The following is a 13173-nucleotide window of genomic DNA, read 5'->3' as shown; positions in this document are numbered from 1 at the left end:
TTCGTCGACTAAATACGTGAGTAAAGCCGGATTCTTCTATATTTACATTATCAAATTAATTTATCGTTTTCGCCAACTTATTTCCAAAGTGCCGTAAATAATACACGACCAGTCATTATTTCTGAGTTGCGGTTACTCTGTGATTGTACTATTACTTTTAGCCGAGGTAACCGCAAACGGCAGTAGGTAAATTATGATCTAAATAAATTGATCGTAAAAGTTAACTCATAGGTATTATGTATGTACCGATTCGAACTAGTTCGTGAAATCGAATTAAGCTATAAACCATAATATTGTGAAAGTTTATGTGAAACCTATTACTTCACAGTTCACTATTTCAAAATTATCTATGCAATAAGTATTTTTGGAATAACACGATAGGTACGTAGGCTACCTATTCACATTGCATAAGGCTTTTTAATTTTATTTTTATTAAAAGTGGGACAGTTCCTTGAGTTTCAATAATTTTATTTAAATTTGCTCTCATGACGTTAGATTTGAGGATTTAATAGATTTGGTGTAAGTTTGGCGTTTCAAGATCTTTGCTTAGCCTTTGTATTTTTTTTATTCAGATACTTAAGTCAGCCCTTGACTGCAATCTCACCTGGTAGTAAGTGACGATGCAGTCTAAGATAGAAGCGGGGTAACCTGGAAGAGGTATAGTTGTTTTTAATAAACCCATGCATGCCCCTTTGGTTTCTACACGGTATCGTACCGGAACGCTAAATCGCTTAGCGGCACGGTTTTGCCGGTAGGGTGGTAACTAGCCACGGCCGAAGCCTCCTACCAGACCAGACCAGAAATTAAGAAATTATAAAATTCCAAATCCCTGCCAGGAATCGAACCCGGGACCTTCCACTAATAAGACCACAGCGCTTACCACTGCTCCAGGGAGGCCAGTAGTACACAGTTGCATTCTTGACCCGTTGTACCTAAGAGATTCTTAACATTCTTGAAGAATGTTGATAATGTTGAGTGAACGATTTAGTTTTTTTAAAAAATAGAGATAGCGAGCAAACGAGCAGGCGGGTCACCTGATGTTAAGTGATTACCGCCGCCCAAAAACATTTGCAGCACCAGAGGAACCGCCGATGCGTTTGCCGGCCTTTTAGGAATTTGTTGGTCCGCCCCTATGGGGTAATTCATACCTCATGTTGTAAGTTGTAATCTAGTGGGAACACCGCCGATGGGAGTTGGTTCCACGGTTTGCATGTGCGTGGAAAGAAGGATCTGGCACAGCGGACGGTCGAAGTGCACCAGACACCCAGGTGGTGAGGGTGAATTTCCTTACGGTGGCGCGCGGTGCGGTTGTAGAAAAATGAGGGTGGAATGAGGTCAAAAAGCAGAGCACTCCCCAGTATAAAGGCGATAGAACACGCATAGAGAACTAACGTCTGTGCGGTGCTCCAGGCTTTCTAACGAGCCGGTTAGTTTGGGATCGTCCACAAGTCATCAAATCACTTACTCTCTCCAAAAATCGATGAACTTGTGGCCGTCAACGGGTGCGTTGAGGTTCTGCTGCGTCGCAAGGAACAAAGGCATTTTCCAGTATAGCGTGCACTCGCACGCTTTCACGATGTGCTTGAAACTTTCCCGCGGCACCTGGGGATAAGGAGATTTCTAATATTATAATGATGTTTTGATGGCGCTTTAATATTAGAAAGTTGTATAATATCAACTGCTGATAGGTAGGTACTCCTGAGGCTGATAGTTTAAGTACCTAGTAATATGCCTTAGATCATAGATTAGATTTTTTTAAAATAGAGATAGCGAGCAAACGAGCAGGCGGGTCACCTGATGTTAAGTGATTACCGCCGCCCATGAGCATTTGCAGCACCAGAGGAACTGCCGATGCGTTGCCGGCCTTTTAGGAATTTGTTGGTCCGCCCCTTGAATAACCACAAGTTGTAATCTAGTGGGAACACCGCCGATGGGAGTTTAGAATTTCACGTCGCTTCCTGATTACCTACTGCATGGTATGAGCTGAAAAAATTTTGCTCATGTTCCTCTTAATTAAATGCATGAGCTGAAAGATTTTTCGCTTAAGTTCCTAATTATTATTTAACAGCCCTCGCTCCTGTTCAGTCGTTTAAAGTTATGGTTCAACTTAATATCAGCTTTAAGTTAGATTCTACTGTTTCTCTCTTAGTAGCAGGTACATGATTATTTCCGGCGCGCTAAACCGTTTGGCAGCACGACTTTGCCGTTAAAGTCATAGCTAGCCACAGCCGAAGCTTCCTACTAGACCAGACGGGACTCGGGAGACAATTTAGAAATTATAAATTCCTAAAATACCCCTATGCTGGGAATCGAACCTATAACCTCCCTTTCATAAGACCACAGGGTTTACCATTGCGTCAGGGAGGTATCAAATAAGGTTGAGCTCTAAAAGGTAGAAAGACACAATATTAGTGTGACTAGTAGATATCTATCCATGGATCATTGCCTAAATCCAAACGCCTTGCTTGCACCTTGCAAGGTGTGTATTTTCGACATTCGTATTTCGTACCGATGCGCCCACGCTGTGCAGTAGTTATTTGGTATTCTGTGTCAAGGTGTACACGGACTGGTCGTGGTCACGTGCGTCCCGTGGGTGGTCCGTCGCTTCCGCCGGTACGGTAGGTATACATATCTAATACAGTTTCCGGTCTACAGGAATGGTCGTTGTCATGTTTCGGTTTGTTTTGTTTCAGTGAAATGCAGATGGCAGCGACTCTTACAGCCGCACTCAGAGTCGCTTAATTGTTACTTAAGTCATTAATTAGTATGGATAAGGTATGCCTTAAGTAACGATTAAGCGACTCTGAGTGCGGCTGTTAGAAGAGTCGCTGCAATCTGCATTTCACAATTTTTACTATAGTTTGTAAGTTTGACTAAATGTATGATTCCAAACCACGCTGCACGCAGCAGTGCTGCCGCAAGAGTGCTGTCGCGGCACTACTGGTCCCCATACAATCTCTGTAATCTCATATAAGCTTATAGAGATTGTATGGGGACCAGTAGTGCCGCGACAGTACTGTTGCGGCAGCGTGGTTCGGAATCGTACCTTTATAGTCAACTCAACTTATACCACGGATCAAAAAACCGACCCTATGTCCGAAAATTCCAGAGTCAACTAGCCTTATTAAAATCTTCCAGAGAGGTCAACAGAGTTTGTCCCATCATTGATTTCAACTCACGCAAGAGTTCGCTATTTACGTAATTGTAAATGTAACTAAATCTAATTTGAGAGCACAGCTTGCAATAAAATACACCGCTACAGGACGCGGCCGAAAGTAATGTACATCGGCCTTTAGAATGACATTTCGGCTTTGTAGAGCGTTGTCTCTGTCACTCATACCTATATGACGTTTTGCCGGTTTCAACGACAGAGAGACAGTGATCTACAAATTTGCTTTCTCCTTCTCGCTAAAGGTCGATGTAGGTACATCGACTTCTTTACGACTTTAGTCTTTCTTATCGACTACTTTCGGCCGCGTTCTGTACTGATATTCACTTGGAATCTCAAAGAAAAGGACCGGTTTGGCAGAAACCAAAAGGAAAGTTCAAACAAAAAGACTAGGTAGGTACTACCTAGACATAAATGAAATTAAAATTAAATCAATGCTTGAATTTCTCATAGATATGGCTATGAGATTCCTATAAAAGGACATAATATGGCAACAGTCTTTATATCGTTCTGTCTCGCGTTATTAAAGACAAAGGAGCCGAGACGACTTCCTGCTTTTTGGCAATTACACGTATTCTACTTACCTACTTTATAGGGACGTAACTATATATGAAAGGACAATCGGGGTGGGTATGAGGCGGGGTACCCCCACACCTGCACATCACCCGTGCTCGCCCGCACCGGGTTAGCGCAGGGCCCAGGAATGCGGGGCGTTCTTTCCCCGATTGCCATCACGACCTGTCGCGTAGTATAGTTAGGTATACCTAACAAGGTATAAGGAGGAGGTAAGGAGGAGGAAGGAGGTTTTGACGACCTCCCTGGCGCAGTGGTGAGCGCTGTGGTCTAAATAGTGGGAGGTCCCGGGTTCGATTCCTGGCAGGGGTTTGGAATTTTATCATTTCTAAATTTCTGGTCTGGTCTGGTGGGAGGCTTCGGCCGTGGCTAGTTACCACCCTAACGGCAAAGCCGTGCCGCCAAGCGATTAAGCCTTCCGGTACGATGCCGTGTAGAAACCAAAGGGGTATGGGTTTAATAAAAACTGCCATACCCCTTCCAGGTTAGCCCGCTATCATCTTAGACTGCATCATCACTTACCACCAGGTGAGATTGCAGTCAAGGGCTACCTTAATAAGTCTATGCCTATTATCGATGTTCTTATTTTACTAGAAAAGCTAATTATCACCTAACTTCATCCATTTCTAATTCTATGCTAAATCCGTAGGTATATGATAAGGTAGTAAGCAGCGATGCTAGGTGATATGATAAGACATCGGCCTCCTATTCGGTGAGTTCGGCTTCTATCCCGGGCACGTACCTACTTACCTACCCCTAACTTTTTGAAGTTATGAGTATCACTTACTTTAATGGTGAAGGTTTTCCTTCCTTTAGGCAGGTGGAAATCTGCACCTGAGAGTTTTCCATAATGTTCTCAAAACTAGGCGTACCTAGTACGCGGATGGCCAAACCGTTCTCATTCTGAGAGGAGACCCGTGCTCAGTAGTGAGCCAGCGATGGGTTGAAGATGATGATGCTAAGTAGGTAAGTACTAATATTAGTAGGTATAGTGATAGTAGAAGTAAGAATACCTAAAATTTTATAAGTGTTTTTGAGTAAAAGTAATCTCTAAAGTTTTGTCGTATTCTGTAACTAGGGACTGGGTAGCTCGCGCTGCCTACTATAATCACACAATTGATGACCGCTTGCTCTAGTTCTTATATTGCCCTATTTAACAGACTAAACGTTGAAAATGCTCATAAGGAAGTTCATTCCTATCTCTCCAACGAGTAGGATATTATGTCGTAATAATGTAGAGTAAAGTAAAGTAAAGTAAAATATGCTTTATTGTACACCAAAACCAAAACAATAGACATATAACAAAGATAGCATGTACAAAAGGCGGCCTTATCGCTAAAATAGCGATCTCTTCCAGGCAACCTTAGGGTAGAGGATATTATAAAAATTAAAGAAAGAGGAAGGGGTGTACTAATTAAATAAAGTAAATATACATAATATACGTATGTATATAAATATATAATAAAAAATACAACAGTAAATAAGAGAGGAATAGACGACAGATAAGTGGAATAAACAGTAAAAATAAATAAATAAACACATCAAATGGAGGATAAATAAAAGACCTTCAATTTCGTTTTGAAAATTGATAGTGATTGAGACTGTATTATATCCAAGGGGAGAGAATTCCATAGCAGTATAGCGGTAACAGTAAATGATTTAGCATAATAAGAAGAGGAGTGTGTAGGAACTTTCAGACGTAGATTATTTTGAGAACGAAGAGAAAAAGAGTGTGTATCACATACGTACTCAAAGCGTTCTTTAAGATAAAAAGGAATGGAGGGATTGAACAGTATACAGTAAAGAAGATGAAGAATATGAGTATTCCTGCGAAGACGAATCGGGAGCCACTTGAGCTTACGGCGGTACTCGGAGACATGGTCATACTTTCGCAGCCCAAATATGAACCTTATACAAAGATTTTGAAGCCGCTCAAGTTTGTTCAGTTGGTCCTCAGTTAGATTAAGATAACAAGTATCAGCGTAATCGAGGATTGGTAGAAGTAGAGACTGAGCCAGCGCAACCTTAGCAGGAATAGGAAGAACATTACGCAATCTTCGGAGGGAGACGACTGCACCAAACATCTTTCTGCTCAGCTCACTCATTTGTATCCAAGTTAGAGATTGGTCAAAAGTAATGCCTAGATTTTTCACTTTGCTGCTGTATGGAATATGAACCCCATCGAACATTATAGGCGGCAGCTGTGCTAATGTTGAGATATTTTCTTTGTCTGTAAATATATATTTGTTGAATACTAAAGACATGACGTTCCAAATTCCAAATTCATTACAGTAAGTACGCGGCAGAAAGTAATGTACATCGACCTTTAGAAGGAGATATCAGATTTGTAGAGTATTAAGTCTCTGTCGTTGTGACCGACAAAGCGTCATATAGGTATGAGTGACAGAGACAACACTCTACAAAGCTGAAATGTCATTCTTATGGCCGATGTAGGTATTACTTTCTGTCGCGTAGGTATACTGTACAGGTAGATGAAGAAACAACGTAAAATTTTTGCTAGATTTCTTGTGAGATGCGCTGTGTTGCACTTAGAGCGCTTTTTTGTCTGCAGTTTATCAGATTATTAAGAGTTGGTCTTTTTTTTATATTTTTTATTCAGATACAAGTTAGCCCTTGACTGCAATCTCACCTGGTGGTAAGTGATGATGCAGTCTAAGATGATAGCGGGCTAACCTGGAAGGGGTATGGCAATTTTTAATAAACCCATGCCCCTTTGGTTTCTACACGGCATCGTACCGGAACGCTAAATCGCTTGGCGGCACGGCTTTGCCGTTAGGGTGGTAACCAGCCACGGCCGAAGCCTCCCACCAGACCAGACCAGAAATTTAGAAATTATAAAATTCCAAACCCCTGCCAGGAATCGAACCCGGGACCTCCCACTATTAAGACCATAGCGCTCACCACTGCGCCAGGGAGGTCGGAGGTCTGCCGCAGATGTCCCGTCCATAGGCTAATGCCAACAACGTTGTCAGATGATATTACTATGTGGCGAATCCTATAAACGAGGCGCTAACAACAGACAGACAGACAGACAAACACACTTTCGTATTTATAATATTAAGTAGGTATATTAAGTAAGTAGGTATGCAAGTATAGATGATATGAATGATAATCCTGTCTCTTGGACTATCGGAATAGTAACTTTAACCCTCTAACAAATAAACCTGGAATAGCGGTGGAATAGTTATACTCTGTTTTGTCTTTCTCTGTCATCAGTAATTTGACATTTGAAGGAAAAAGACAAAACAGAGTATAACTATTCCACCGCTATTCCAGGTTTATTTGTTAGAGGGATAGTGTCCTAGCTTGCGTAACGGGCAGTCGGCTAGTCCGTCAAACCAAGTGTCTCTATTTATAGGCAAGGCGTGACCTACTTCCGCGGTCAACGACCCCGAGGGCTAGGGCAGGAAGCAGATTTATTGGTTAGACTAATCGGTCAATCCTAAGGTCCGTTGCCCTTTATATGATAAGTTAACAAGTTTTTTTTGTAATTGTCTCTTTGTACCTACTTTTTATACTTAAAAGTTTTTTGATGAACTCCCAATAGGGTCTTGGACTGTAGTACCTACCTAATAAAATGAAGTGATTTTTTTGTAGAGCGGTAGTTTATGGGGCTAGAATTCATTGTTAAAGAGAATAATTAAAAAAAAACATGATTTTTATTTATTTTAACATGAACGTCACGCTGTACGGAAGGTCGATAATGACGTCAAAATTTGACAATTTTTTTCAATTTTTTTTCAGTTAACCAAGTTTAGTTACTGTTCTGCTTCAGTAAACTATGACGGGCACGATCAGTTTCATACCTGCTTACAGTACCTACGCGGCAGATAAATAATGTACACCGGCCTTTAGAATGACATTTCGGCTTTGTAGAGCGTTGTCTCTGTCACTCATACCTATATGACGTTTTATCGGTCTCAGCGACAGAGACAATGCTCTACAAGTCCGCTATCTCCTTCAGGTCGATGTACATTATTTTCTGCCGCGTACTGTACGTTCGTAATTCGTATAGGTACCTACCCAACTTAAAAGCTTAAACTTTCTATTTTGTAGCAATAGTAAATCTGTCATTGAAAAGTGGCATATATACGAGTGCCTTATAGGTAGGTAGGTAGGTTGTGTTAGAAAGGCATTGTGAGCGTGTAAAAGAATAATATAAATAAAAGGTTAGGCTTAGGGCGTGTACTTGTATAGCTTCATGCATGCGTAAAGGGTAAATGTACACCCAGTGGCGTGCAAAGGGCTCAAAGCTTGGTAAGCATTATCAGGTTATAACTTATAATCATGAGAATTGATAAAAGCATTGAGCTGTAACAAGATTTTCAACTAGAGGAGCTTCTTTATGCCTCCATCACTGCACGCTAATGGCCCTAAATCCTTTCAATTCAGAAAGTTTCAGTAAAGAGGAAAAATATACCATAATATTATTATGTAAGAAATGTGATATGAGGGTAGACAAATAGTTTAGTCATGCTTTGTAGATTTATCTGCGCCGGGCTTAACCTTTATGTTTTCCATCGTACGTGAGGAAATTTATAAACGCCATTCGTCAGGCAATCTTTGTTAAATCTGTGAGAGCTGCTGATTTTGCATAACACAATGGTAAGAAATCGCCTAACTAAACTACTTATTTTGCTATCAACAGTTTTAAATTGTGGGTAGGTTTTTATTGCCAAGATAAATGGATCGGCAGATAAAAGCTATACGTCATATTATAAAGAGCAGTTACCTACAAGACTAGTATAAATTAAGTATCGTCGTACAGTTTACATTTTGCATAGTTCGTGGCAACGAAAAGGTGACTGACTGACTGACTGACTGACTGATCTATCAAGGCACAGCTCAAACTACTGTTCGGATCGGGCTGAAATTTGGCATGCAGATAGCTATTGTGACGTAGACATCCACTAAGAAAGGATTTTTGAAAATTCAACCCTTACGGGGGTAATATATGGGTTCGAAATTTGTGTAGTCCACGCGGACGAAGTCGCGGGCATAAGCTAGTTACTATATATGCAAGCATCGTCGTGACTTTCCATTATTCACTTATGTGAATATCTAGCTGATGCCCGCGATTTCGTCCGCATGGACGTCACTCTGCAGGTCTTTAACTATAGCCATGCAAAAAATGGCATCGATCCGTTGCTCCGTTGCGACAGAATATAATATAATAGGTGATTTAAGGACAAACCAACAAATCAACAAACCAATAAACCAACAAACCAACAAACAAACACACTTTCCCATTTATAATATGGGTAGTGATGGAAAGGGGTCACGACGAACGCTTGCAATACTCCTATCATTATTGGCAGGAGTATTCTTGGCATGATAATGCGATGAGTTCCCAAATCCTTCCACATACAACTCGACTATATTATGTCAATAAGAAAATGAAAAAAGTAGGTGCTTAAAACTTTTCTTCTAGGTATAGGCATCTCGTTTAATCTTAACCCATAACAGCAAAGTTCGCAGTTCACAAAGTGGTTCCTTAATCCCTAGTTCTCAATCGGTTAGCCTCCAGCTACTTTAAGATGAGATGTCGCGTTTTTAGGTCAGGCACTAGGCAGGCGACGTCTACCTATCCTAAGTCTAGTCGATGCGGTTTCTTTATTATCTAGGACAACTGCAATCATTTTCCATAGGTGAAATTAAATTTTATATTTTTAATTAAGTGCCTAAGTATACGAAAGGAAGCATGAGGGAATTAATAATAAGTAGGTACAGGCAATGGCTCTGAGATACCTACTAACTTTTGAAGTTATTGCTATCATGGAGGTAGGAACATAGGAATCAGTGATTGCCATCACATTCCCCGGTGAAATTACAATTTATTGTTTATCGATCTAGGGACAAACTGAAATCGAACAACTTTTTCCGCGTGGACCCTACAAATTTCAAACCCCTATTTCACCCCCTTATGAGTTGAATTTTCAAAAATCCTTTCTTAGCGGATGCCTACGTCATAACAGCTATCTACATGCCAAATTTCAGCCCGATCCGTCCAGTAGTTTGAGCTGTGCGTTGATAGATCAGTCAGTCAGTCACCTTTTCTTTTTATATATTTAGATTTTTTTGGAAAATCCACGGGAAAAGGCAGTTCCCGCGGGACGTATAAATAAAAATGAATCGCCTATCGTACTTTAAAATCTAAGCGTAGGTACAGAGGGACAGATGGCAGGAAGCGACTTTATTTTATACTAAATGGAGATTGAATAACAATTAAAAAATAAAGACCTATTTAAGATGATAATGCTCCATTATTTGTTGCCGGAAGGCGGCGCGTCAAAGCCACGCTTGGGCAAACCCACTCCGCCTCGGTGACCTCATTCTCCCTGTCACCGTATTCAGGTCATTGCTCATGACTTTTAACCAAAACATGGTAGGTAAGTACTGTAAAAGCTCGAACTACGCTACGGTGTGACGGTACGGTACGCTAGGATGACCTGGTAAAACCATAAGATGACATCATCATAAAATAAAGAAGAAACCGCAAATAAAGAAGAATCTTTGAATCTTTGAATCATCATCATCAAACCATCGCCGACCTACCCTACCCATCCACCGAGTAAATTCTGATAAAAGATTGTCACAGAACATTGACTTCGAAATCTTAGGTTTTACTGCAAAATCCTAGGATTTACCGTAGTTCAAGTTAGTTACAGAAACATAATATACTAAATTCTAAACTTTTGTTTGTGTTCCGGATGTTCAGATATAGATAATAAAAGCGGTTACCAAGACAATGGAATGCTGTCGCAATGCTAAGTGCACAGCCAAAATGTTCGAATTAATACAGTACGCTACAGAAAGTAATGTACATCGGCCTTCCGAATGACATTTCGGCTTTGTAGAGCGTTGCCTCTGTCACTCATACCTATATGACGTTTTGTCGGTCTCAACGACAGAGACAACTCTACAAATCTGCTATCTCCTTCTAAAAGTCGATGTACATTAATTTCTGCCGCGTACTGTAACTATAGAATAGACTAAATTCTCTTCTCCTTTAGTAGCAGTTTCTTAGGCAGTATGTCCATTATCCATGATATTTTGCTTATGATAATCTCCGGCAAGAAGCATCAGCTAAGTAGCATTATAACAACGACTTCCTAGCGCAGCTCGCAGCCCGGAAGGGACACAATGAGCCGCGAGGACGTCGCATTTACATCATTATTTGCATGTTTACATCCGTGAGAATGCTCCCACGTTAACACGAGAGCGACAGATGATAATACCTTTACGATTTTTTACCCGGCTACGACAAAGCCAATATGCAGGTTTGTATATGTCCCGCAAATTGCTAATACGTGTGGCCGCCATTTTAGGGACGTCAGCACTAGACTGAAGTTTCGAGCTGATGGTATATTTCTACTTAAATATACGTCAAATGACGTCAAAACGAAGTCATTTCGATGTCAATGAGACATGGATCCAGCGCAATAGCAATTTGCGGGACTTATTATGTACGTTTCTATTTCTGTATGTTCCACCTGAGTCGATTTTAATGAATATAGCCTATGTTACTCAGGAATAATATAGCATTCTAATGGTGAAAGAATTTTTGAAATCAGTCTAGTAGTTTTTGAGTTTATTCGTTACAAACATACAAAAATACAAATCTTTCCTCTTTATAATGTTAGTGTAGAATTGTAGATAGTGTAGAAAAGAAAAAGCTGGCTGATTGATCTATCAACGCACAGGTCAAACTAATGGACCGATCGGGCTGTTTGTCATGCATGCATATAGCTATTATGATTATAACACAGGCGTCCGCTAAGAAAGGATTTTTGAAAATTCAACCCCTAAGGGGGTAAAATAGGGGTTTTAAATTTGTGTAGTCCACGCAGTCCACGAAGTCGCGGGCATAAGCTAGCATAATATATTATAGTAGTGAAAATTTGAAATTAAATGAATAAAATGAACAGATGGACGGACGGCTGGACAGACGAACGGAAGCGGAAGCTTAGTAATGTGGTCATCCCGTTAGCATACTTCATGTCATCATCATCATCATGACCAACCCATGCATCGCCGGCTCACTACAGAGCACGGGTCTCCTCTCAGAGTGAGAAGGGTTTCGCCATACCTAGTCTACCACGCTGGCCAAGTGCGGATTGGCAGACTTCACACACCTTTGAGAATATTATGGAGAACTCTCAGGCGTGCAGGTTTTCTCACGATGTTTTCCTTCACCGTTAAAGCAAGTGATATTTTAATTACTTAAAAACGCACATAACTCCGAAAAGTTGCGTGCCCGGGATCGAACCCCCGACCTCCGATTGGAAGGCGGACGTCCTAACCACTAGGCTACCACAGCTTCGTACTTCATGTACGGAACCCTAACAAATCTCGGAATGCAAATGAGGGGCCTTAATTAGTTTTTCTTGGTGAGGGATGATGTAGGTAAGTCCGTGATTGAATTGAATCTGCCGGGAAATCTGTTCACGCTTCAACAATAACGCCGTTAAATATTTCGTTTTATTTTGCAGACTAGCTTTTTGCCTGGGGCTTTGACGAATAAATACATTGGCGGTAAAGGGAAACGTGAAAATTGTGGTTTTCACTTTCTTTTCATTTTACCCCGATGTTCGGTTGAGCTTCCAGCATTGTATGGACGTATTGAGAATCTAGTACAAGATACTTACTGGAGTTACTGGTCACGAACACACATATTATGTAACTCATCTATATTTCAAGTCAAAAAGTAAAATATGTCAAAAATTCGTATCGAAATCCTGTATGTAAATACAAGAAGGAATCGTAACCGAGAAAATACCAACACTAATAATACTTGAAATAAAGATGGTAGGTAAGTAGGTAATTAATTCCACGCGGGCATGATTTGTATAATAATTAGATAAGGCTATAGCTTTAAGTTTTATTGTAATACTAGATGATGCCCGCGACTTCGTCCGCGAGGATTTAGGTTTTTAAAAATACTGTGGAAACTTTGATTTTTCAGGATAAAAAGTAGCCTATGTCAATTTCCGGGATGCAAAGTACCTCTGTACCGAATTTCATATAAATCGGTTAAACGAGTGGACCTTTAAAAATCTCGCGGAAACTCTTTTATTTTCCGGGATAAAAAGTAACCTATGTCCTTCCCCGGGATGTAACGCCGTATCAAATTTCATCAAAATTGGTTAAACTGTTGGACCGTCAAAAGCTAGCAGACAGACACACTTTCGCATTTATAATAATATTTGTATGAATTTTCAAATAAAAACTGCTAATAGCAGTAGACATGCATGTTATGAAGAACAAGAAAGGGCGGAAGCCATTGACAGCAAGGGAGAGGCCCTGGCAGTCAGTCTTGATAATGCTAAAGCCTTTGATAGGGTTTGGCATGGGGCACTTCTATCGAAACTACCATCTTACGGACTACCAGTGAAGCTGTGTAACTGGCT

The 13173-nt window shown here is 40.6% G+C and overlaps 2 protein-coding genes across 5 annotated transcripts in view; one reads left to right on the top strand and one right to left on the bottom strand.

Moving 5' to 3' along the window:
* The window catches only part of LOC117997241 (serine/threonine-protein phosphatase 2A regulatory subunit B'' subunit delta), a 132054-nt gene that overhangs the window by 16176 nt on the left and 102705 nt on the right, over positions 1 to 13173 (bottom strand). For all 4 annotated transcript variants that reach the window (XM_069509770.1, XM_034985480.2, XM_069509772.1 and 1 more), the window contains one exon: positions 1466 to 1602. In XM_069509770.1, coding sequence (XP_069365871.1) covers positions 1466 to 1602 — 137 coding nt within the window. The remainder of the gene's footprint in view (positions 1 to 1465; positions 1603 to 13173) is intronic.
* LOC138404778 (uncharacterized) overlaps positions 1 to 13173 on the top strand; it is a 218962-nt gene that overhangs the window by 144347 nt on the left and 61442 nt on the right. The window lies entirely within an intron of this gene.

This window comes from Maniola hyperantus, chromosome 4, assembly GCF_902806685.2.
Source record: "Maniola hyperantus chromosome 4, iAphHyp1.2, whole genome shotgun sequence".
In the NCBI taxonomy this organism is placed as follows: Eukaryota; Metazoa; Arthropoda; class Insecta; order Lepidoptera; family Nymphalidae; genus Maniola; species Maniola hyperantus.
Note: the sequence above shows the minus strand (reverse complement) of the source record. Positions and strands in the feature narration are given on the sequence as shown.